The 25,953-nt window shown below is 37.1% G+C and overlaps 3 protein-coding genes across 3 annotated transcripts; 1 reads left to right on the top strand and 2 right to left on the bottom strand.

The window, feature by feature from the left end:
- The first annotated feature begins 1,713 nt into the window (after positions 1-1,713).
- On the top strand, positions 1,714-4,252 carry LOC306858360 (large ribosomal subunit protein mL66-like). Its single transcript, XM_079398866.1, has 6 exons — positions 1,714-1,864; positions 2,434-2,465; positions 2,714-2,818; positions 2,913-3,036; positions 3,415-3,490; positions 3,601-4,252. The coding sequence occupies exons 1-6, from the start codon at positions 1,735-1,737 to the stop codon at positions 3,743-3,745; spliced, it is 612 nt and encodes a 203-aa protein (XP_079254992.1). The 5' UTR covers positions 1,714-1,734; the 3' UTR covers positions 3,746-4,252.
- LOC306858359 (radial spoke head protein 9 homolog) lies at positions 4,121-8,685 on the bottom strand. Its single transcript, XM_079398865.1, has 5 exons — positions 8,317-8,685; positions 7,671-7,839; positions 7,138-7,267; positions 6,477-6,623; positions 4,121-4,430 (listed from the first exon to the last, which is right to left on the bottom strand). The coding sequence occupies exons 1-5, from the start codon at positions 8,541-8,543 to the stop codon at positions 4,270-4,272; spliced, it is 834 nt and encodes a 277-aa protein (XP_079254991.1). The 5' UTR covers positions 8,544-8,685; the 3' UTR covers positions 4,121-4,269.
- Positions 8,686-14,166: 5,481 nt separating this feature from the next.
- Positions 14,167-25,900, bottom strand: LOC306858350 (CSC1-like protein 1). Its single transcript, XM_079398851.1, has 23 exons — positions 25,807-25,900; positions 24,614-24,775; positions 24,425-24,504; positions 24,039-24,114; positions 23,925-23,962; positions 23,621-23,763; positions 22,713-22,764; positions 22,518-22,626; positions 22,375-22,445; positions 21,843-21,923; positions 20,463-20,592; positions 20,262-20,395; positions 18,628-18,810; positions 18,337-18,490; positions 18,155-18,261; positions 17,988-18,074; positions 17,259-17,318; positions 16,979-17,141; positions 16,596-16,701; positions 16,349-16,516; positions 16,131-16,246; positions 15,761-15,814; positions 14,167-15,653 (listed from the first exon to the last, which is right to left on the bottom strand). Exons 2-23 carry the CDS (start codon positions 24,773-24,775, stop codon positions 15,516-15,518), a joined length of 2,412 nt encoding a protein of 803 aa, XP_079254977.1. The 5' UTR covers positions 25,807-25,900; the 3' UTR covers positions 14,167-15,515.
- Between the last annotated feature and the right edge of the window lie 53 nt (positions 25,901-25,953).

The following is a 25,953-nucleotide window of genomic DNA, read 5'->3' as shown; positions in this document are numbered from 1 at the left end:
TAAACGTTCAGTGACACAATTGTTTCCAGTATAAAAATCAAAGATTTTTTTTAATTGATGGGAGATTCTTCATTGTAGATCAATTTCAAAGTGTCTCTAGATCAAACTTCATAGAAATATATAGTGAATTTACATCTTTCATTTAGATGCTGTAACGTAAGCTAAACTCAGGTTATGCAGGTACAGTTTCATTTATATGGTAAGTTGGTAACAGTGACATGAGCAAGGTCCAAGATCAGTGGCTGATAGTATGCTAACAAATCCCTGCATTACCACAAAGTGAACATTGTGAACAAACGGCAGTCAATATAAATCACAGTACAATGGAAGATACCTTGTACATTCAGATAAAACAACAGTCTGCATTCTTCCCCTTCGGTTGCTCATTTCTTTGAATTATCTTGCTTCTTGTGGAGCTAGTGAAGATAGTAGATAAGATATGTAATTGAGGCAAATGTCTGTTATTGTACAGCCCTTACAGAGCAGACTTTACTGCATTCATGATAAGCATGAAGTCATAAACTATTGCAAAATTCAAAACCCTGGCAGCACAAGGTTAGTTCAAAGGGGTTCGATCTAATTTTCATCTAATAAAAGTAACAATGCTGTTACATTCGTAAATTCCACACTTGTTGCTTAACACAATGAATGCAAACTATAGATTACATACTTCTACTAAATCTGGAGACTTTTGAAGAAAATGCCATGACACATTTGTATTAGATGCACTTTCTTAACTAAGGTGAATATATTGGGAAAAAATGCCACAAAGAGTTTATGTACATTAAAAGGTTACTCCACCCCCAAAATGAAAATTTTGTCATTAATCACTTACCGGAACACAAATTAAGATATTTTTGATGCATTCTGACCCTCCCATAGACAGCAATATAATTAACAGATCAGTAAAATAATCCTTATTACACCAGGGCTTCAACTGTAATTTTATGAAGCTACGAGAATACTTTTTGTATGCAAAGAATACAAAAATAAGGAGAATATCCACTGAACGTAATCAGCGTATGCTGATGTGTCAGCTGCGCCATGCAGATACACTGTTTTCCTCGTTTAAGCTTTGATTTGAATGAAAACGGCGTATCCGCGTGGCGTTAAAGTTATTTTTCTTTTCTTTGCATAAAAAAGTCTTCTCATAGCTTCGTAAAAGTAGCTATTTGTTATTACTTTCAGTAAGCCAATATGCAATCTCTTTATTGCCAACGTCAATCAACGTCACACAAAACTCACCTCTTTATCGGACTCACCTGTCATGTATCTGTCTCAGGTAACCTCACCTGTCTGACTCAGCTCTTGTCTAGATTGTTCTTCCAGAAAGTTCATTGCCTGCTGCAATTAATGTTTGGTAGCCATAAAATAAATAAGTAAATAAATCTTAACAAACAGTAATTCTTTACAAATGTTTTGAGTTAATTACCCCATTACTTCAGGAATCAGTAACTTACTGTAACTTTCACTTGACCACAAATAAGCTATAAAGAGTGGAAGTGTGCTTCTATTATCACTCTTACCTGTAGATTGAGATATAGTGTAGGTGAAAAACAAAACGGTATTATTTATCGGCATTATTAATCTCTGTCACACTTAAGGAACGGGTCAGTAATAAAACCCGATGTTATTCTCCGGTCCGCGCCGATCAAAAGAAGCCCACAGCCTCGCGCATCTTTCAGGAGGAGGCGGAAATACGTAATCAACCAGGAAGTGAGTGTCAGAGAAAGCATGGCGGCGCGCTGTGTTCTGCAGTCCGCAAGGACAGCGCTGAGGACCGTTCAGAGCGAACTCAGCAGCAAGGGTTTGTTTCAGAGGACACCAGGTTTCTCGCAGCTCTCGTGTCGCGGACTTAGACATGGTGAGTTTACTGGAGTTTGATTTCAGGACATCTGCACAGCACAATGCATCGTCCTCTTCATGTCATAGCTGTTATTGAACGTTTATATATTATATGCCGTTCAAATGGAGGGACGAAACATTTAATTCGGTTACAGTGTAATTATATATGTACTGAGTAATATTAATTAAGTACAGGTGCTTGCTATATGGTTCGAGTTTGGCTTAGGGTTATTTGCATGTAATAATTCATCATTTATTGTTATTATGATACTAAATACATGTAATAAGGACACCTTACAATAAAGTGTTACCTGTAATTGTTTTAAATTTAATTGAAAATTACGTGTTATAACGTCTATATTCAACATTCTACACACATTTTCAAATGTTACTAATCAATAATTGCATAGGTGTCATTAGTCAGGTTTTGCACAAACTTGTGGAGTTCATGCCAAGTAATACACTGTCGTACAAAATAATCCGAATTTTTCAATTCAACAGTTTCATATTTTATTCACTTATGTGTCGCTGTGAATCTCTTGCATTAGAGAAAGTCTGAAATCATTGTGCATGTTGTGTGTTTTACAGTGGTGGAGAAGAAAGATGGCAAAACAACAGTTGTAAGTAACACCTCTTTCACATGTACATTTTAGAAAGGAATTAGTCATATAGTCAAACAATATTCCATATTCTGTAAGGACAGTTCATTCTGGAGCATCCAGTATAGATCAATAACTCACCGGTAGCATCCGTCTCATAAGAGATTGAGACCGATAAATTAACCAGCAATTGTGTTAGTCTCACTTCAGCTTGATATACTATTTACAATACTATAATAATGTTGTTGTTTTTTTCACATTTTTATCAGATAGAGGGTGTTATAGATACTACATCTGAGCGACCACAGCCTCCCAACCCCACAGCGTCCTGTCCCATCTACAGATGGAACCTACAAAACAAGTACAACTACACCGTAAGTGGTTACACGGCTGATGACTCTGTGCACCATTATCTTTGTCTCGTTATCTTTAAGACTTCTCTCTCTCACACTCTTATTGGTGATGCAGGATGTGCTGTTACTCAGTCAGTTCATTCGCTCAGATGGCGGGATGCTCCCCCGGCGCATTACAGGCCTCTGTGCTCAGGAACATACCAAGATAGCAATTTGTGTACAGATGGCCCATCGTGCTGGTGAGTTGGAGCTTTCTGATGTTTATGTTGTATGAAGATGCTCAGTGTTGCTCAGCTTCAATAAAATTAATGTAATATAACATCTAAAACTCTTTTAAACCACATTCTGTCGATTCTCATTTTTATAATTATGTATGCAGCATTTTAAATCTCATATTAACTGAGAGACTATAGGGAAAATAGAACCATGTGAAATTAACCTAAAAAAAATCTTTAAAAAATTAAAGGTCCAAGCTTTCACACTTTGCCTTATATAATTATATATATTTTAACCTAACATTTTAATGTAGAATTATATGCATCAGCTACTCCTGTCTGTTTTGATGTACTTATTAATAGCTAAGATCATTTAACCAGTTCCTCTTCATTTCTTTCCAGGTCTCCTACCAGACCATAAACCCCCCTTACCTGAAGGCCATGTACCAAAACCTAAATCCAACCCACCTCTCAATCGGTACGGTCACCTCAGAAAGCAGATGTCAATGTCACATATTTTCATGTGCCATTTGTTTTTTTTAGATTAAGTACCTCCTACTAATCAGACTGTCTCTTACGGTATTACAGGTATCTGACGCGTTACTCTGTGAAGTCTGTGAAGCCCATCTACAGGACAGGGCTGAAGTGGTGTAAGAAGAGAATGAGTGTAGGACATCCTGCCCTGAAAAACAACGTCAGATACAGCCCCAAACCACTGTACATAAAGCACTGATGGACACAGCCGTTTACCCAATCAAAACAGTGACTTTCGTGGGACAGAGAGGATCTATGACAGGATTTGCACCTTTTCATGGTTTTCACTTCCTCTGGCACAAAGAGACTGCGAGAGAACCAGTGTGCACTGAAACATCAAGAAGTAAATTCAGAAGTCACTGTAGTGTATCTCTAGAGCTGTATGTTCAGCCCTCTGATTTGGCTTTCCACCATGTGATTTGGAGAAATGTTAAATATTATTGCAATTGCAGATTTGCAAATAAAATGTTTACCTCACTTGCAGATTTTCTAAGTGTGCATGTGTCTGCGCCAGAGAAAATCCCAGTTACACTTTTGTGACTTGCCTTAAAGATTAAAACACCAATCCAAATGTAACTTTCCAAACATGCTGACATGTTTATGTTTTACTGAAATGAAATAACAGAAAGAAAATTATAGAGCAAGTAAATCACAGAGTTGATTAGACATTAACATTTAGAGTGAGAATAAAGCATTTGCTGTCTTCAAAAGTCCTTTTGGCTGCTATAACATGAAGGGCAGGTCAAGGTTCATCAGTCCGTCTCCCATGTAGATGTACCCATGCTGAGGGGTCTGGGGAACATGGAAGAAGGTGAAACCCAGCCAGAGCAAACTGCGTAATACACACACAGTGCCGCCCCGCTCAAGCTGGAGGCACCATGACCCTGCATGAAGAACACACACAGTAAGCAAAAATGAAAAGAAAAAGACTAGAATTATCCTACTGTGGAAGATCAAAGAGGAAAGAGAAGGCAAAAAGCATTTTGCATAAACTGAACCTGAATTTTCAACCAGAGAGTAGGCTCTGTTATGGCTGACTATTATCGCAGCAGTGTATAAAGAAGAGGCGCTCTGGGGTCTTTCTGTCCGGGTGGCCCCTGTATCCAGCTGCCGGCATTGGCTTGCGCCCAGTACCGCAAAGCTCAATGCCAGTGAAGTCTGTCTGAATTGCAGCACTGAACATTAACTGCTAACAATGTTTAACCTAAAACACTCAAAAATGTTCATTGTGACTTTATTATGAGTTCAAATATTTATAGGCAGCAGTTCTATAGAGCGCTAACTAATTAGAAAAGCTTTTGAGGATAATATGCAGTAATTTGATTGTCATCTGAAAGACGCGATTTTAAATAAGACTGGCAAATGGCAAAGTTGCTTCCATTAACACTGAACGAAACCATTTCCCTCCATTTCTTACAGTGATATTTGGCTAAAAAGTCATGCGGTTATACAATATTTTCTGCCTTTCCAAGTTCTTGGGAAATCTCCCAACTTTTTCCTTGTCCAGGCCACATTCAAGGAAACCTGAGTGTAGCCGAAGGGGGGCTCGGTTAATATCACTGCCCATTCCCAGTATCCTCTACCCACTATTTGAGGCGTCCAAATGAACCTGTTCACCTCTGACTATTCTTGAGAGGGGATTGGGTTTTTTCCACCTGACTGGTCAAGGGGAAAAGAAAGAAACTGTTGCGCAGGGTGGATAAATGCCCTCTGTCTGAGACCTGCTCTACTTTTTCAGGCAAAACAAATCAACTTAGCCTAGTGTTGCCTGAGGTTAGAGGCCATCCCTTAGAGAGAGAAATAAGGACAGATCTCCTTTAATGAAACAGCTGAGATGTTTCTACCACACTTAAAGTCTGGGCATGTGTCCAGTAAGTTGACTGCCTTCAGACTCTACTGAGAAACAACAAAGAGGCATTTGCTTTCTAAATCAGAGACCGATAACAATATTCCCAGTGAGGAAATGCTATAATTTACATAGTCTTTGATGTGATCATTGACTTCTCCTTCATCTTAACACTTCAAGGTGGCATTCAACAGAAAGGTCACTCTTAATTTTGCAATAAGCGCTCTTGTGCCAGAGTCACAAACCATGTTTTCACTAAACGTCGAGGCTTAAAGTGATGCTCTATTGCTTCACTCGGTATGTTAAACAAGCCAGATTCCATCTGGTTAAGATTCAGGATCAGCAGAACCAGATATTCCTTGAGGAACTCGATGTTAAACAATCAGTAGTGGTCTGTAGCCTGTAGACAAGCAATGGGTAATGCTTTATGAAGTGTGCTTCATGAATACCTTTCAGCAAGCTTATGTCTGACTCGAATTTGTTGGCGAACGACAACAGACGAATAGCTTTCTGAATAACTGTTTTGTTAGTTCACTCCCAACTGACAAACATGGGTGGAAGACACACCAAGATATAAGAGTGGGAGATTTATCGTTGATGTAGAAAATGGAAATCCCTCAAACGCATCTTCCCAGAAAGAAAAGAGAACAATGGGATCATAGTTTGCAGAACAACACCCCAGATGTCTCCTTGGCCCTTCGCTCGGCCTTAGGCAGCTGCCAAATCATATCTGTCATTAACCCAGGGAAATCCAGCTACAGAGATCATGGGATGCCTTGCAGAAGGATTTTTACACCCTCCTCATATTTCCCACCACTATTAAGACTTCCTAAATGCAATTTGCACGTCAGCATCATTTTTTTGGAAAGTATGGTGGTGTTAACAGGTGTTGTTCACCTTTGAATTATAATGTCTAAAGCAAAAGTTGTTCGACTTTATTGCAAACGTTTCATTACAGGACTAGAGGGTGGGAGCTGGAGACTCCCACAGTACCTTCAGATACAGTATTGTGACTGGAAATAAAACCGCATCAAAAATAATTAATCATGGAGAAAGGTAATGAAAGATCATTCCTTTTAATTACCTTTGGGAACATCCTCGCTCAAAGGATCTAGAAAGTCAATAGCAGGGTTCAGGTGAGACATTTCCAAGATGGACTTCTTTTTCAAGTTAACCGGCTCACAGAAGTGCAGATAGTTGCGCACTTTCACAGCCTCAGCGGGATCTAGACCTGCAATCAAGTGTTGGGTGACCATGTGTCCTCTTTCCTGGACATGTCCTAGATTTCTAAATTGCCTAAAATGTCCAGGTTTTTGCATTGTTTTCCTATTGTTCTTCCTGTACATAACTGACCAATCGTGGTGTAGATGAGGGTGGGATCTTACATAGAATGGTCTGTACATATACTGTATAATGTATGAGGACTATGGAGAGCACTTCGATTGGGAAACAAAGACAAAACATGGACATTTTGGGCAATTTAGGAATAGAGGATGTATGGTCACCCTAATCGTGTGCAAAATTTTAACAGATCAAACAATTCAGATGAATGACAACATAAAGAGATGAACTGAAGACTGGTTACAAGAAAGTGTCTTCAGAGAACTGAAATGGATTACATTTTACTGGGAAATGGAAACATACAGACTTTAGTTTTATACTCACACAGCTGCATCTGATTGCCAGTGGAAAACATATACAAACACTTGTGAACTGTTAAGAGTTTGGCTGTAAGCATACTGTACCTCCAAAGCTTCGGTTTGTCTGCACTTTGCCGCAGGGGCTCTTGGTAAATGCACCACGTGGCGCTACAGACACATCTTTATCGATGTTTGACACGGTTGTTGCCAATCTACTCGCCTCATTCACTTTCACCTGCAGAAACGGAGGCATGTTAACCGCTCCATAAACATTCAACAAGCCTCCTGCCATCTACCATGTTTACTCCATTATAAACCATGAATAAACAGAAAACCGAATAAATAAGTTGTTTTACATCCAAACATTACCACGGCCACATAAACATAACATTCATTTTGTGTGTGTTTCCAATTTTCCTTGAAATGTTTAGACTCTTTGATGGCTAAAAATTAAAGATTGGTCAACAAAGCAAGATCTGTATTTTATAAAGACACAAACATGCTACGATTCATAAATATATTAACCAAGGAACATGGGTTTTTGTTCATTTTCTTTCATCTATTTTCTTATTTCCAGAATGCTGCATGCTCGTTATAGCCCCATCTGTGTCATGTAACCCAAATGCCCCTCCTCTCACCGTGACCTCTTCCTCCGTGGCGTCGTCCCCCTCTCCCTTAATGCGCATCTCTGTGTGCTCGTACTCATGGGACGGGTCGCCTGTGAACCGCCCCTTTGCTGCTAATGCCACATCTGCAATCATGGACTCGGTGGCTGGGGGGAGCAGGTGCCAATCCATGCAGTTTAAACTGTTTAATGATTTAAAAAAATTATATATATATATATATATATATATATATATATATATATATATATATGTACACACACAAATTAATTTCAGAAAGAACATGATTTATCACTCGCTAACAAGATTAAACTGATATTGGCATTGAATATCACAGTTTTTCCAAGTAATACTGACACAATGGGCCTTGTAAAATAAAATACATTTATAGTCCTAACATTATTTTGTTTTTTAAAATAAATTATCAAAACTAATCAAATATTTTCACATACAAAATTTTGGGAACTTTCACTTCAATGACCACCATATTTAAGATTACATTTCCAACAGAAATGTGTAATTAAACCAATAAAAGGTTATTTTATTGCAAAATCAATTTCTTTTTATGCGTCTTATTTTGCTGAGACTAATTTGGCCATCTTACATGATCACAATGAGTAAACAAGCACTTATATAAACAACAAGCAACATGATTTCCTACCTGTACAAAGTCTTTCTATTCTTCATTTCATCCTCTTCAACTCCTTGAGCAATAAAATAGTCGCATTTTAGCCCCAAAATCTTTCCCCAAAACAAAACCCTGCTGAATGTATAGTTTCTCTTGAGAATGAGCAGCGAGGTCTGAAGAGCGGCTCTCTGCTCGCTGCTCAGAGTCAACCCGTTACCGGCGGCTAAATCCAACGAGTAATGCAAAGACTCAAAGTCCATCGCAACACTGTCTACTAACAAATTTTTATTTATAATGGAGTACTTCGGTCATTTGTATTTATTTCGCTTATTAGAGAGCTGACGCTAGCAAGCTAACCAGCCTCACTCAGCGGGTACTCTGCAGTTGCTAAGGTAAACAAAAGCCCTAACAGCCTGTTGTTATAGCAACTCTCTCACACACACACACACACACACTCACTAGAGCTGAATAGAAGTGTATTGCTCATATAGAAATATATATATATAATATTTAAATTAATTTAAATGATTATATATATATATATATATATATATATATATATATATATATATATATATATATATATATATAATTTATTTTTGCTTTTTTTTAGGTCATGATTTTAAAATATTTAATTTAGTTAGATGTCTGCAGAGATGACAGTCACTCACAGGAGGCTCCTCATCCACTGAGAGAGACAAACAGGAAGCATGTGGCACAGCTGGCAGGATGTATGTTCAGTCTGACCTAATGCCCTCTGCGTGATACCAGCAGCTTCACACAAGCTGTATGTGTGAACTAGTGCTGTTAACAGCATCAGCTGCCTGTTGAGAACACATTAGTGTGTTTATGTGTGTGTCAAGACAAAGGCTGTGTGTGGCAGTTTGTTTAAGATGATGACAAACAGAAGTAAAGAGGAACGTATGATTTCAGCTTTGCACAGACATTAGAAAACTCATATTTCATCCCAATGAAAAAAAAAAACTATCTATCTATCTATCTATCTATCTATCTATCTATCTATCTATCTATCTATCTATCTATCTATCTATCTATCTATCTATCTATCTATCTATCTATCTATCTATCTATCTATCATTATTTGCATTCTGACAATTATTTTGACAATTAAGAACATTTCACTCCCAAATTTTCATTATGGTGAATGAATGAATGATAGCATTTGTTGCACTGTCTTTAATTTATGATGAATAAAAAATATATAATTATTGTATCTGGGCAGAATGATTTGCAATACCGTATTACAGTAGGTGTTATTGTTGAAATACTAGTTTTTATTATTTTATTTTATTATTTTGATTTAGTTTTTATTTTTATATTTTCCATTGTCATTTTGGTAAAGGTTTTAGTAATTTTGTGTTTGTCATTTTTAGTAGCTTTTGTTGTTTATAGTTTTTATTCATTTTTAGTTCTGATTTATTTTTAGTGAGAAATGTTGCCTTTGCAACTAGCTGAAATAAAAAAAAGTTTATTGTATTTTATTTTATTTCATTTAACATTTATTTTATTTCGAGTAACTTTTTAATGGTTTTAATTTTAATTTCAGTGTTAACTATAATAACTCTAATTACAGTAATGAGAATAAATACAAATTGTTAATTGTCATGAAAATAATGCCACAATGCAATAAACATTAAAGGTTGTAAAGAAAGCTTAATTTTCTCTAAAATATATATATAATATTTTCTTTTCCTTTAATTTTGGGATGAAACTGTAAGTGTCATGCATGGTGGTTTCTAACATCTTATATTTAGTGAACTTTTTCAATTTTTTGGTTTGGTTATTTTTTGGTTCCTTATTGGCATTGATGGTTCAATGAATAACCTTTAACATCCATGAAACCTTTCCATTGCACAAAAGGTTCTTTATAGTGGAAAAGGTTATTTAGATTTTTTTTTTTTTTTATGTTCTTCATACTAAGAGAACAGGTCTTGGGTTTTGAAAGCCCCTATGTAATCTTTATTTTTAAGAGCATATGTCAGCTCTACAGCAGAAGTTTTTCCTGCATGGTCAAACCTTAACATCCATTACAGGTGTCAAGTGCTTAGCACTCCAGCGCTCTTAAAAAGCAGGTCCCTATGTGAGCGCTTGCAGGCTCATGTGTCTGCATTGCTGTGATTAGGGACGGTGCTTCAGCGCTGTCAAGGAACGGTTAGCCACAAAGACCCCGCTAAGTTAGAGGCACACAGGATCGACACGCACACAGACGGACCACCTCATTCACATGAGATTAGTGGCTACAACATCACACCCGCCTCTGGCTATGACTCAAAAAGCCTCTGAAAGAGCACCACCAGAGGGGGAAGACTTCAGACAGGAAGGGGAGGATGAGGAGGAGAGGAAGAGGGCGGGAAGGAAGTGAAGATGTCTGTATTTCACATCTTTGGACAGATTTGTCTCATGCTTGTCTCAGCTGGTAGAGCTCAACATGACTTATTGAGAAAATACATAAGGCCTTATAGGCGCACTAACTTCTGTTGAGGTTTTCGCTGCTTGACCCAAGTAAGTTTAATAGTGGATTTAACATCTAATGTTACAATGTATGTTTTTATACGCTGGTCATTTCAAGAATTATTTATGTACATTTACATTTACATTTATGTAGTAAATGCATTTATGTAGTATGCAAGTAATAAGTAAGATGTATTTATAATAACACTGTTGAAAGTCTGTGTGTGTCTATATATATATATATATTATAATTTCAGTTTTCATTTTCATTTTAGTTTGTGTTTTTGTCATTTTTATTAGTTTTTTTTCCCCACCTAGATTTAATTTCCTTAAATTTTTTAGTTTTAGTACTTAAACTTGTATTCGGGTTAGTTGCCAAGGCATCATTTCTCATTTTTGTTTATGCCTTTTAAATTTAAGTTATTATATTTAGTTTTATTTTATATCAGTTAAGAAAAACTATTCTGACAAAATCAAATGTTTTCTATTTAACATTGCTATCGCATAAATACCCTGCTCACATATACGTCTTTTATGATTAATTTATTATGTGTCCATCATTTTAGACATTTTTTCATAAGTACACTCTAAACAAAAAGTCCATTTTGATCCATATTGATTTTTCACGTATTTTGAATTACAAATTGCATCAAGTTAAAGGAAATGTCTGAAAACCTAACAGAAAATATTGTGTCAGAAAATGAGTACCTTTCCTCTTTTTATATGGATACTTTCTTACTCTTTTTTTTTTACAGTGGAAAAAAAGTTACTTTAAAAGGATGGTTCTGTCAAAAATGAAAATTCTGTTAGCATTTACTCACCTTCATATTACTCCAACATGAATTTCTTCCATCTGTGGAACAAAACAAGATGTTTTGCAGAATATTTAGATCACTTTTTTAGTACAGTGAAAGCGAATGAGGTTGTCAAGCTCCACAAGATGCATAAAAGTACTTCACATGAATTACATGTGCATTGCATGTCTTCTGACATATTTCAGTATAATTAACCACAAATATGATTCGAGCTCAAATAAAAAATTCAATTTAAGTATGTTCCTCACAATTTCCTCATTTAGTTTCTTCCACGCAAGAAAGAAAGTCACACGGAATGACACAAGGCCGAGTAAACGATGACAGAATTTCCCCCTACACTAAAGTAGAGAGTTGTAGAGTTACAGACTGCGGTTTCAGAGGCAGATTTCCTGCTCCGTTAGATTCTGTCGACGATCAGATAACAGAGCAAAAATCCCAATCTTGGAATTCTCCCTCTAAATTCTTCACTTTCTTTACTCATTTCTCTCTGTCTCAGTTTCTTCCCTGAGTAAACTTTGCAAACCTTAAGAGACGTCTGGCAAGCAAACAAAACTTTGCTATTACTTTTCCCTTAAAAGTTGTGTCTGGGTGAAGTGGAATAAGTTTACCCCCAGGGCTTGGCGAGGGTCTATTACTCTCGGCTTTGAGAACGGTACCTTACAGACCACTGGCGTTGCCATGGGAATAATCCCCGCAGACAAAAGGGAGGGATCAGCAGGGGAAATCAATGCCGTCAGGCTTTGTGGTTGGCTGGTACAGAGATCAGTCATACGTACTCCGGGTCACCAGGTCAGAGGCATCAATCACGGCTTCAGAAAAGAGCGCGGACCATCTGAAAAGAGGAGAGAAGAAGGGAGGAGAGGAGGAAACATCTTCGTCTGTGTTAAAGGAGAGAAGAATTATCTTTGGAGTATTTCGAGGCACCCTATACAAGTACAACAATAATTGGTTCCTGTAGACCAAACGCAGCTGGAGATGAGCCATTCAGTGTTCAATAATTAAAAGCTGCATGTTTGTAAGAAACAAATCCATCATTATAGCTTTTTAACTTTGGTGTGCATAATCCATAATAGCACTTCCTCCAGAGAAAAAGTCCATCCACTGTAGTCCTCTCCCATCAACATATTTATTTAGAACTGTTTTCACTTATAAAAGGTGCTTGATCTGTGCATATTTCTCTTCTGATTCTGATTTTTTACTGGAGAAAGCAATATTATGGATAGAGGAGGATTCGTATTTTGGCCAGAAGCAGCAGTTTGAAGTTAAAATGTCTCAATGAAGGACTTTGCACAGCTTTTTAATTCACAAGACATTAACTGATGTACTGGATTGGTGTGGATTATTGTAGTTTTATCAGATGTTTGGACTCTCATTCTGACGGCACCCATTCACTGCAGAGGATCCATTGGTGAACAAGTGATGTAATGCTAAATTTCTCAAAATGTGTTCTGATGAAGAAAAACTCATCTACATTTTGGATGGCCTGAGGGTACATTTTCAGCAAATCTTTATTTTTAGGTGAGCTGTTCCTTTAATGTATCATTCATGCCTGTAGCACAATCAGCAAGGAACAAATTACATCCTGAAGTTTATATTTTGTGTTAGGAATTTGTTGAAATCCATATGCAGAAAGCATGAGGAATAGTGATGGCTGTGAAGGTTGTCTTAACAAGCAAAACTAATAAAAGAAAGAGTTTATTTACTACCCTAATTGTTGTTTTTACATCCCATCCTCCAAAAGCTGTTTCTAAAGGTACAATAAGGTTTTTCTGGATTCGCTACAGCTGCCAACACTTTACACACATTATAACCAGAATGCTTCATTGGTTTGGGCGTTCTGCCACCCTGAGGCCCCCAGCAAACACCATTCAGTGAAACCTGATCTGGGACTTAATTTCAGCCCATTTAAAGAAATACCGAAATGCTTTATTTGACTCACATATGGGCGTTTGTGTCATTAGGGCCGTCAAGCCTTCTGAGGGTTTATCGTGGTGTCAAACACTGTAAATGATGTTATTTCTGGCTCTCACAGAATGAAATGAAGCTGTAAAAATACATGTAATCTTCTTTTATATGACTGTGCATATGGTTTGCACAATACTGTGTAAGAGGTCACATGTTTGGTGTATAAAGTATGAGATCCATACTACAAAAATACACACATACCCAAGAAAAATTTGAAAAGTTACAAAGTTTAAAAGTTTTGTGCAATAAACTATTTGGCAACTTAAACATGAACCCAATTAACCACCTGGCACCAATAAAAAGTACAAAAAATACTATAGTATTACCATGTTTTTGTTCCCCCATGGTACCTGTTTATATATATATATATATATATATGAATAAAGTTTGACACACACTCATTGGATCAGTTTCTGTTCTTATGCAGTTTTGAATGCTGATCCTGACGTTTGGAGCCAGTCACTGGAGTTTGTGGGCTGCTTATGGTGTTAAAATAAGACGATTTTGCTCTATCGCAACTAATGAGCTGAAAACCGCAGTCAGGAGAAATGTGTCAAGTGTGTGTTTGGAGGACGTTCATTCATCCATTTCCAGGAAAATCTGAGGTTTAAGAATGTGAGACTCAATGTTCGGAGGTTGAGCCGTTTAAAATTCAGTTTCTAATCCACTCATATAATGAATATACAGAACAAAAACACAAACACACACAGGTGTCAAGAGTTCCCTTCATATCCACAATCCCCCGGTTTCACAGACAAATCTTAAGCCTAGTCCTAGACTGAAATTTAAGTCTGAGCTGTTTCAACTGAAATCAATTTGCACTGACTGACCTTAAAATATATCAGTGCCTTTGTTTTGTCTCAAGATGCACACTAGTAATGTTTTTTTCAAAGCATGTTTATAAAAATTACTTAAATGTCTTAACTGAACTACGGCCTAATCCTAATCCTGGGCCCATATCTTCCCCCTGCATTACAGCTAAAGGAATAAATATGATGCTTGTACTTGTTAAAGCACCTACATTAATTATTTCATAAAGACCTGTTTCTCATTTGCTCTGTGAAGTGTGCCCTTTTTTTAAAGTGAACACTTTTCTAAGTAGTTTCCAGTGTAATTTGCTCCATGTAAACAGTCCCTCTCTTACTGGCGTGATCATGACATTGAAGTTGAATTTTATGCAGACGTGGCCAGCAAGTGATTTTATCATGCTATAAGAGCCTTACTGTAAATACAATCTTTGCATATTTTTCATCTAAATTAAGAATTTACATTATGCCAAAATATTGAGTTTAACTTGTATTGAAACCGAAACATCTCTCTTGCTTCAGTCTGAACTGCTCTGGGGAGAAACAGACTGATCAGAAAGCAACAGTGCCACCCAGTGATGATTCTCTCTCTCACACAGCTACACAAATATGGTAATGAAAGGCCACTGAGCTCAATATATCTGTCAACATCAATATATTAACATTTGTATAAAAGTTGCTTTAAAAACAAAATATTAGGAATAAAAAACCAATACAGAAGCTCACTCTCTCACTCACAAATTACAGTTATAAAGTGTGTTAAGTTGTTTCTAACAAGGCACAAGTGTAAGTTCAAGTGTTTTGATATACTCAAGCTATATTTGGACTCCTTGGCAAGTGCTCATTTGAGAAGCTGGTTTTGTAGAAATGTTTGGACAGCGTGTTTCAATTTAGAAAAACGTTTGTCTTTGGCGAGAAGAATTGATCCCGAAAAGCTCCTTTAGGTTTGTTTTACGGCAGTTCATGATTAAATGTTCCTCAAGTCTCTCAGTGTGTATAAAAAACTGAAAAGCTATAAAGTGTAATTTTTTAGTTTTCTCTCCAAGAGATCCCGATTATAAGAGTACATCCCCTCCATCTCCACACTGACCTCCAACCTCCAATACAGCAAGAACCATTTCCTCCAGAGGTGAAAGGGCAGTTGTGATTGGCCAATGTTAACTGATTATTGTTGTTAGATATACGAGTCTGGACAGTCTTCCTCGGTGCTGAGGAAGTGTAGACTTGTGTCTGTGGTGCCGTATGAATGGTGAACGCTGCATTCATTAGATTCAGATGATGCACCTGGGTTCAAAACTTTGGGAAGATACACCTAAAAAGGAGAGAGAGAGAGAGAGAGAGAGAGAGAGAGATTTTGGTCATCTCAAAATCTATCGGGACTAAAAAACAAAAAATGTAATATAAAAATGTGAAGCTTGCCGATGCAGATGAGCTCTGTGAACCTTTATCTGCATCTTCATCTTCCTCTTTAACCTGAATCATAGACACAATTATATTTATGCATTTAGCAGACGCTTTTATCCAAAGATACTTAAAATAGAGGAACAAAAGCAATATATCACAGAGCCAACAATATTTGAAATATACAATGCCAGGTTTATAAGAAATCAACATTAGGGGACAAGCTGAGCAGAGGAGAAATCAAAGAAAAAAAGAAGTGTGTGTGTGTGTGTAAAGGCATTAATTTAAGGTTGTGGGGTGGTTAAACTATAACCATTAAATTATGGTTAAATAAAAGTAATGCACTGTAAATTCTGATAAAACTTTGACACAGAACAAAGCAGCTTACGCTGTAGTTGTGCGGACTGAGGTATTTGAAGTGTCCGAAACAGGTGTAACTTATACAGATAAAGATGGTCACACACAGAACCACTAAAGTGAACATTGACGTAGCCGCCTTGAAGCCTGTGGAGACACAAAATCAACATATATCCACTATATGACTCACATATATGAATACAACTGTCTGAGAAACACTGATTTAATTAGCCAGTTAGTGGACGTTACCTGTTCTGAGCACAGAGAAGAAATAAAGCCACATCAGGCATATGATTGGTGCAGCCAGCGCTTGATTGACAGCTCCCAGGTGAACTTGCCTATCGAGGCGGGCAGGCAGGTAAGCGAAGTACAGGTTGTGTTTGTCCACCAGGTGTTTCAGGAGTAGGTACAGCAAACCTGCACACACGGCCTGCGTGTTAATGTGATGTTACATACACTAAGACTGGGTGGAAGACCTTGAGGAAAGAAATCAGACCGAAAGGAACGATGACTGGACAGGTGATGCTGTATGCCATGATGACCGTGAACACACACAGAGTCCATCCGTACATCGCTCCGTACTGAAACTCATACGCCTGATTCTATATAGAGAAACAAAGAACCAGAGACAAGAGATTACAAGTGTATCAGCAACACATTTCAGTAAATTCCATTCAAATCTGACTTATTTTCAACCTGATTTCCTGTCTACATAGCATGATAAAAATGTCAATGCTTAATTAAAATGAAAGTACAATAATAAAAAAAAAGTTCCAAGATCCTTTTAAATTCTTTTTTATGACATTTTGGTTCAAACGTAGCAAGTTCTGAAGAAAAATGTCCAAATCCTTTTTGAAACATCAAAAGCCACAGACGGACCTGTTTAACATATTTCCTCTCAGCAGCCGAATGTGCGAGTGCCAGACGCACAATGTAGAGCAGCAACCCTGGCAACCGCAGCAGCTCCATGCCAGAGCCCACCAGAGCCGCCGCGATCACGTAATTTACAAAGAACGCCCCCTGATCAGGTAAAAACACACACCTGAGACAGAAGAGAGAAAGTTATTCATATATTTAGGTGCATGTCACAAAATTATTCTGAATAAATTATTCTGATTTGAGCGAATAAATCACGAGGGTAAATACACGAGATACTCACTCAAACCTCAGCTTCCCCTCAGACTGCTTATCAAACAACCAGCGGAAAAACACGTCTAGACTGAGAGGAAAGAGAACACATCTGTATCTGTAAACATGCTCACTTTAGAAACATTTTAGACCCACTGTACGCTAATCAAAAATTCATAAATTTATGGTTTTAAATTATCACAGGTGGGTGGGTGGGTTGTTTCCCAGGACCAAGTTAACAATGTTAACATTATTGTAACCCACAATATGGCAGCACGATTTGAAAAATAAATTGCAATTTGTTTTTTGATAAATTACAAAAATAAACAAACATGCAAATAAATAAATAAATACACATTTAAATATTTTTTAAAAATTGTGATTGCAATTTAAAATGTCATTTTTTTTAAAGCTCCAGGTTTGCGGTGATTATTTGTAGGGCTGGACATTTTGGCCAAAATTTTGTGATTATATATCTATATAATAATAATAATAGTAGTAATAATAATAATAACATATTAAAACAAAATAATAAACACTACTATTGTAATATTTTATTGTGAAATAAAAATTTGTATATATATTAATTATAATAATAATCAAATTAAAACAAAATAAAAAATACAACATACTACTAATGTAATATTTGACTGTGAAATACAAAAATTTAATCTAATAATAATAATAATAAAAACATTAAAACAAAAATAAATACTACTACTGTAATATTTGTTGTGAAATAAAAAATTGTCTCTTGTACCTGGTGAGGCCCAGTGAGGGCAAAATCAACACCATGAATATTAGGAAGATGTAGAGCTTGTACATCATGCTCATATTTTCGCTGGACCTACACACACACAGATAGATAAGCATTATTAAGCGAGCTTGTTTGTGTGTGAGTGTGTGTATTTGAGTTTGATGGTCTACCTGGTCCAGTGGGCCTCTCCCAGTGTAGAGTAATACACTATGGTGGGCAACAAGGCTGAGAAAGTCCACAGCAGAATAGTGGGGAAGAACTGGCTGATAACAGCATTCTGTAAACACATCACACTGTCTTCACACCACTGCACTTCATGTGCTCACATCATTACACATGTTCAGTCACATACGTTCAGATAGTGAATGGGCTTGGTGACATTAAATCTGTCCATGGTGCTGATGATGATGGAGGGCGTTGTGAGGAAGAAGAGGAGGAGAAAGAGTGCTACATTTAGCAGCATAAAGCGTAGCCACCAACGCCACCCACGTAATGACAAATTCTCCCTGAAAGAGAAGAGAAGGTGAGAGGTTAGTATTGTGAATTGTGAACTGTGTAAGATGAATTGTTATAATCTTCTCTATAAACTAAAGAAGGTTGTATTGTAACAGATTTCATTCCAAAAAGGTATAACGGTACATACCAGTAGATATTATATGGGTGAGGAGCGTAATTCACTTTCCATTTGTTCACCCTCAGTTCTGCGCTCTTAGAGGAAGGCTGAGGCTCCCGGCCACACCCACACCTGATTCCCCCACCCATTTCTTCTCCAGCCACACCCCTTGCCCCGCCTCCACACTCCAGAGCATTGAAATCTTTCAGAATACTGTGAGGAAAGACAAACAACACAAGGTCAAGTTCCAGAATCAATAATTCCTTTAATTTTCTCCATAAAGAAACTAATTTTTAACAGTAACTTCCAAACTTCCAGACTGAGAACCAAGTTTTTCTTTGATTTATCACAATAGATTTCACCTTAGATTAGGGCTAGGCAATATGGCCAAAACATTATCTTGATAACTGTTTTTCATATCAGTCGATATCGATAATTATCACAATGAATCAATGTCAATTTTTATTTATTTTTTTTAGTTTGAAGGCAGATTTTTGCTCCAAAGTGAAAGTTGTAAAAACCAGATTTTTAATTTTGGTTTTATTCTTTATGGTCAGAACATGACAAACACTTAGTTTTTGAATTCTTTACACTTTTCCAGTCATTTTTCCTTAACAAAATAAGTCTTTTAATTGAAAAAATAAGTTCTTAGTTCTGCATGTTCTAATGAGTAATATTGTTTCAAATCAAGAAACAGGTTTGTGTTGCCTGATAATATTAATAATAATATATATTTTTAAAAATTGTCTCTTAGAAATACACATTTGATAGTAGCTTGAGTTAAGATGCAGATGTAGATTTCTGTTCATTATCAAAATCAGTAATATCTGTAAAAATTGCATCAATCTCATTTTTGGTGAAATTTAAATATTCTGACTGTTTAAGGTGGGTTTTTTTTAACCATTGGTCTTCCATAGAAGCATATGTTTAGATTGTGATAATCACAGTTAAAGCCACAAATATAGCACCTCAACCATGGTAAAAATGTAATATGGCTTCTAGGTATTTGTATGAAAAACAGTATTTAGAATAAATTTAGTATAAACACATAAATGCTATAGCTTAATTTTATTCCATTACTCCTCCTTCAATACATTTAATACATGTCTACATTAATAATATAATAAAATTCGACACGAATACCCACATTTCTGACACAATATCATGGTGCAGTTAGTGGTACTACAGTAAATCTATGGTAAATGATGGCGACTGTATCGTTGCGCGCAGTGTTTCTCAGCGCTGTATCATCTGGCTGTAAACAGTTATTTTTGTTCCTTGCTGAACTTAAGCGCTTCACACTGGATCTCACAGCGCTGTTCAGTGTCGCGTGATCGAGATTCATCAGCAAGTCAACTCATCTGCTCTAGTGAAGCTTGCGCTGCCGTTTGAACTTTGATCCGAGCGGACAAACGGTCTGAATGGCCCGCTTCAAATGACTAGCGCTCTTTCGTTTCGCCTGTGCCTCATAAACATTATACCGAACATTTATTGACCTCTTGTTATCGTTTATTGAGAAAATTTATATTGCGTGATAATTATCATTATCGATTTATCGCCCAGCCCTACCTTAGATTCTAGTAAAAACAATGTGGCTTACAAGGCAACATAATTCTGCATCATTTTTATAAATAGGCAGTTGAGTCTGAGCGTGAATCACTTACTAAGTGGCCATATACTCGTTTTGCAGAGAGACAAATGCCATGCCCAGAGGATGCAGTTCTTCACTCTCCTTCAGTTTATCTTCTTCCTCACGCAGAGCAGCCTCCTGTGAGCTGTAGAACTCTATAGCATCAACCTACAAATAAACACACACTTTATTTAGACGCCCAAAGCTTGAAAAGTCAAATGGTGGTAGTACTTACCTCTTCACAGCCCTTACAGCGGCACCAGCAGCAGCACAGGTGGCTGCATGGGCGCGGGTTGATGACCTCGCGACGTCCCTGCCGCAGAAGTATCTTATTGTAATGTTGGAGGTTTTTTTCTGCCCGTTTTCTGTTACAAAATATTCCAGAACATTTTATATTTGACAACAAATATATTTTTTAATTTTTTAATTAAAAATGTTACTTTAAATAAATTACTTTATTTCAACTAGTTGCCAAGGAAAACATTCTCATTTTCATGTAGTTTAAAGGTGGGGTATGTATTTTTTCAAAAACGCTTTAGAAAACTGGGTCAGGCCGAGTAGCAAAACATAGTTGTAGCCAATCAGCAGTAAGGGGCGTGTCTACTCATGATGCAGAGGAGAGAGCACTCAGTGCACATGATGGACATTAGCCGAGCCAAGCGACGACAGAAAGATAGAGATGGTGAATAAAAAACGAGGAATGCGTCTGCGGAACAAAAGAAGGCTTACACCCTGTCTACACTGGATGCGACAAAGCGACCGTTGAACATTTTACTGTCGGGGATTTGCTCGTGATTTGTCGTGTTGTGCCACGCCGCACAGCGCTGCATCCAGTGTAAATATCGGTAAATATCGGATCAGCTTCCAGCGCTGGAGAAAACTCAAGGAGCGGGAAGGCCTGCGATCGGGCGCCGAGGTTGCTTTGTTTCTTCTCGATCGGTGATTAACATACGTTTTGCTTTGTTTCACAGAACTAATCGTTGCCTGGGATGCGTACGTATGTGTAGGGCGGAGCTATCAAAATAGGGGCGAGACCCTTTTGGGGTAGGGGCGTGTTTGTTTTGGTGATTTGAAATATCAACATTGGCAACCAGAAATCACTTACCCCACCTTTAACTTGATGTACTAAAACAGGGGTTTTCAACCTTTTAGGACATGTGCCCCCCCCAAGTTTGTCCAATTTCACTCGTAAACCGTAAATCATTTTACACCATTCTCACTGTCGCCTAACAGCAGGAGTCAGATTGCCCCCTAGCGGATGGCTGAAGATTTGAAAGCTCGTATTCATAAATCTTCAAGGCAATGTCTCGGAATTAATTGATGCTCGCGCCCCCCTTGACAGGTGCTGGCGCCCCCCCTCCTCTCTGCAACTATATATAGACATATTGGGGGGGGCAAATAACAATAAAAAAATGACAAAAAACACAAAAGAGAATTACTAAAATAAAAAAAAAATCATGAAATTAATTAAAAACAAAAATAAAAACTAGTTTAAAGTATTAATAGAAACTGTAATGGCATTTCAATAATACCTGATCATATGGGTCTGTGAGAGTATGTCCTATAAAATCTATGGATAACTTTGAATAATATTGGGTCAAATTGGCTTTCTTACCTGTTTCTGTCCAGGTCAATCAGTTTGGCAACATCATAACACAAGTTAACATCAGTCACTTGACAGGTAGGGTACGCCTCCCTGCAAACACATATACAGTCAAGACACACTAAAACCTTTAAACGTAAAAAAAAAGTGTCATTTCTGTATTAGAGGCAAAAAGCAGAAAAGCCAAAAAAAAATATAATTTTCCTGAACACATCTCTCATCTTCATTTGCTCATAAAACTTAGTTCTAGAACTAAAAGAGTTTCATTTGGGGCCAAAATTACACCTGATAATTAAGCATAATGCTATTATTTAAATATAATCTGTATCTATAAAATTAATCAATTCCCGTGAATGGCACATAAATAAATGCTACCAAACAAGTCTTTGAGATCCCACTGTCCCACCCACACGCTGTAAGCTGAGATCATGCCCTGCATGCTGAATGGAGCAAGTAACATTTAGATGGGAAGGAAAAGATGTCTGGATGAATGGCTAAAAATAAAGTGAACAGAATGAAGTCTTGGAAAATCATTCCCACTTACATGAAGTGAGTTTTTATACTCTCTTTACTGGCTGCAGTGGGTACAGGCCTCACAAACAGGGTGTTTCTGGCCTATGGAAAAATAAACCAGGCTCAGACCATGTATGTGTGTGTGAGCGAGAGAGAAACGGCACGACGGCTTACTATCTCTCTCTTGGTTCCTTTCATTTTAGAGGTGTGTCGTCTCAGCAGGGCCACCGTGATCATTAGATACAGAACTGCAAATACTGTGTGCAGCCAAAGCAGCGTATCACTGCAAAGACATCACATAAAATACAGTTCAAATAGAAACACACTGATACATTCAGACGTTTGTGCATAGATACATACTGTACATACCCCTGCTTAAGATTCCCTATAGTGGTTCTCCCGAAACTGTAGGGATCATTGCCTGGAACACAGAAATGACTCAGACTTTTTCCCATCAGCAGAGACTGAAGTCTAAGAGAAGAAACTTAAAAATATGGAATCATAGGCCTTAACACAATGCCTCTTACAAGCAAAATGTTGCTATATAAAAAGATTATTTCGTCCAAAATAAATCAATAAATAAATAAATATTAAAAAATAAAAAGCATATTATTATATTATAACTACTTTTTAAAAAAATTATACTAATTACCTTAAATAAGGAAAGCTCAAAATCTCCAAAACTCTGTCATGATTACATTTCATATTTCAAATCACCAAGAAAATCTGACAATAACAATGACAGTATCACTAATCAAATCATGCTTAAAAAATATTTTTTCAAGTTTGTTCATGAAGGTCTTCAAAGTCATATCAACAAAAATATTATACATTAATTATATTATACTACTTCATATTATATTATTAGAAATTAATAAGTATATATTCAATAAATATAAAAAAATGTATTATTATTACAATTTATTACAATATTATTACAATTTAACACTTTTCTATTTTAATAAACTATAAAATATCATTTATTTCTGTGATGCAAAGCTGAATTTTCATCAGCCAGTCTTCAGTGTCACATGATCCTTTAGAAATCATTCTGGCTCCACATGCATTTTCAGTTCAAAAAGGCTCTTCGCACTTTTATTCTTATGGCAGCCACATTTCTTTCATTTTTCTATGTCAGTGTCTCTGGTATTAGTCAAGTCTCTGCTATAGAGAAACAGTAAACAGTGAGGCAGCTCACTAGTTTATAACCAAGCCGCTGTATGAAGGCTTCCTGACACCGCATTGAATTTTCCTGTGTGTGTGTGTGTGTTAGATACCCAGCAGGTCGCCAGATAGATTGACCGGTAGGATGATGGTGACGGACAGCACACAGATGATTACGAGCAAGATGACCAGGTGCTTCTGAAACGACAGATAATGCACTGCATCCACCCCACATCTCTCCTGGACTGAAGTCTCACTGCAAACACACATCAGTTTCACTTCTTATTAAATTTATATTAGGACTTTCCCATGCAAACTTCCCTATTTGAGGTTAGAAAAAAGTAACAATATCAACAGGTAAAAGATGCCCAGCTGTAAACATGTAAAATGAATATGTAGCACCAAAACAGCACTTACTCCATATTGATGATAAAGGTGAGCCAGGAGCAGCAACCCTACAGGAAATGAGGAAGCTGTTGACAATGTCATGAATGATGTCATAATGAGGATGACGATGAGCTCAAAACTCACCTTCTCGTATTCGGGCTCCTCGACGGACATGGATGACGTCATTCTACTGTAACGCCGTTTAGTAGTATGTCTGAACCTGCCGCAACAAAAAACAGCGCTCTTCATCTCACCAGCCTCACCGTTTTCATCTTCTCTATTTACATTTTTTTTTTCTAAATTCAAAATATGATACAAATATAAAAATAATATTATTTTAAATAAATATTCTGAAAATTATAAAATAACTATAATATAATAACAAAAAACTATATATAAATATAAATGTTATATAGTCTAGTTTAATGCTGCAATTTTTATGCAATATTTTGACTCACTAAAGACAATTTACAACAAATTATAACACTGTATGTTTCTATAGTGACTACTACGGTTTTCATCTAACATACCCTTGAGTCTCTGCGACAAGAGCGAGTCTCCCATGATCCCACAGTCTCCTTCTGATCAGAGTGAAGACTGTTAGCAGCACCTGCGGGAAGATACACAGCACCATCCAATTACATCTGTACCAACCAATCAGATCTCACACAACTCGAGCAGTTCAAGCCAATCGGATCCCAACTAACTGCTGAACTTACCACGAAGAGTGAGAAGTCGATCAGCAGAACGGTGGGCACTCCTCCGAAGTTCACCCCCTCCAGCACGGTGCTCTGTGTGGCACTAAAACAGCTACTGTTGTCCACATGGGCTGCGCTGTTATTCACCGACAAGGAGAGGCGCTCCCACCACGTGGAGGCCATCTGGAGGACAAACAGGTACAAATTGCACAATTTTACTTTTGCTGCTCCAGAAAAGATCTGTTTCAGGGACACACATGTCATCAGCATCCAGGTGACTCATGACATTTTTCTTACTTTGTCTTTTGATGCAATACAAAATTTCAACAACAAAAATCTTTACTTGAGAAGAAAAAACTACCTAAATTAAGTGTTTACGCTAAAAAAAAAAAAAAAGAAAAATATCTGTCAGTGGTGTAGGAAAAATAATCCATTAATGCATTCCCTTTGAATTGTTTTTTTCTTACCCCAATGACCACTTGTTTTAATCATGAGCTTAATTATGATACGTTTATTAGAAAATGAGACATATCTTAAGAAATTGTGTTTCTCAGTTAAATGAATATTGATTTAAGAATGTTTAGATCATTGGAATGCAAAATAAAATGAAATAATTAAGTAAACATATTAAGTTTTGTAGAGTTGCTGCTCTATGAACTCCCACAGCATGTGTCAAATGGCAAACATTCATGACACCCATCAGTGAGAAATTCTTGGTTCGCAATGTATCTGAAAGACTGTGAAATCACACATATGTGAGTCCAAAACATATTTCAGCACAGCTTTTCCTAATCCGTCATTTTCCCATGTTCCATGATAAAAAAAAACTCTTTCTACTCCAGTTTCATGATCTTGTCATAATGCATTAGATGACCTACTCACATGAAATAACTCCCTGTCCTGTTATGCCACAGTTTAAGCAACATTGTGCATGACTGAAAACAACTACTTCTTCATTATGTGGAAGCTGGCCGCTGACCAGAACCACCACCTAGCTAAACAGTTAACTAACTACTAAACTAAACACAGCTTATCATGAACACACAACTAAACAAACACTAAACCGACACATGCATCGACACACTGTCAAGACGCTTCTGTGTAACAGCTGGACAAATGTATCACGTCCAGTTCAGCTTTCGTTATGAACCGAGAAATGTAGTGGCGCTTTCTCGAGATTTACAAATAAAACATGTTATGAAACAAAAGCATACCTCGGTGGATTTTTTCCGCTTCTGAATTGTGCAGAACCGGTCGAGCTGTCAGTAAACTAAACTAAACTTTCCACTGACACACATCCGCACATGCGCAGATACACCGATCTCCGCCCGACCCGACCTAATTCATTATCATTGTATAGA

This window comes from Barbus barbus (genome assembly GCF_936440315.1).
Source record: "Barbus barbus genome assembly, chromosome: 39".
NCBI lineage: Eukaryota > Metazoa > Chordata > Actinopteri > Cypriniformes > Cyprinidae > Barbus > Barbus barbus.
This window is presented reverse-complemented; position numbering and strand designations above follow the sequence as displayed.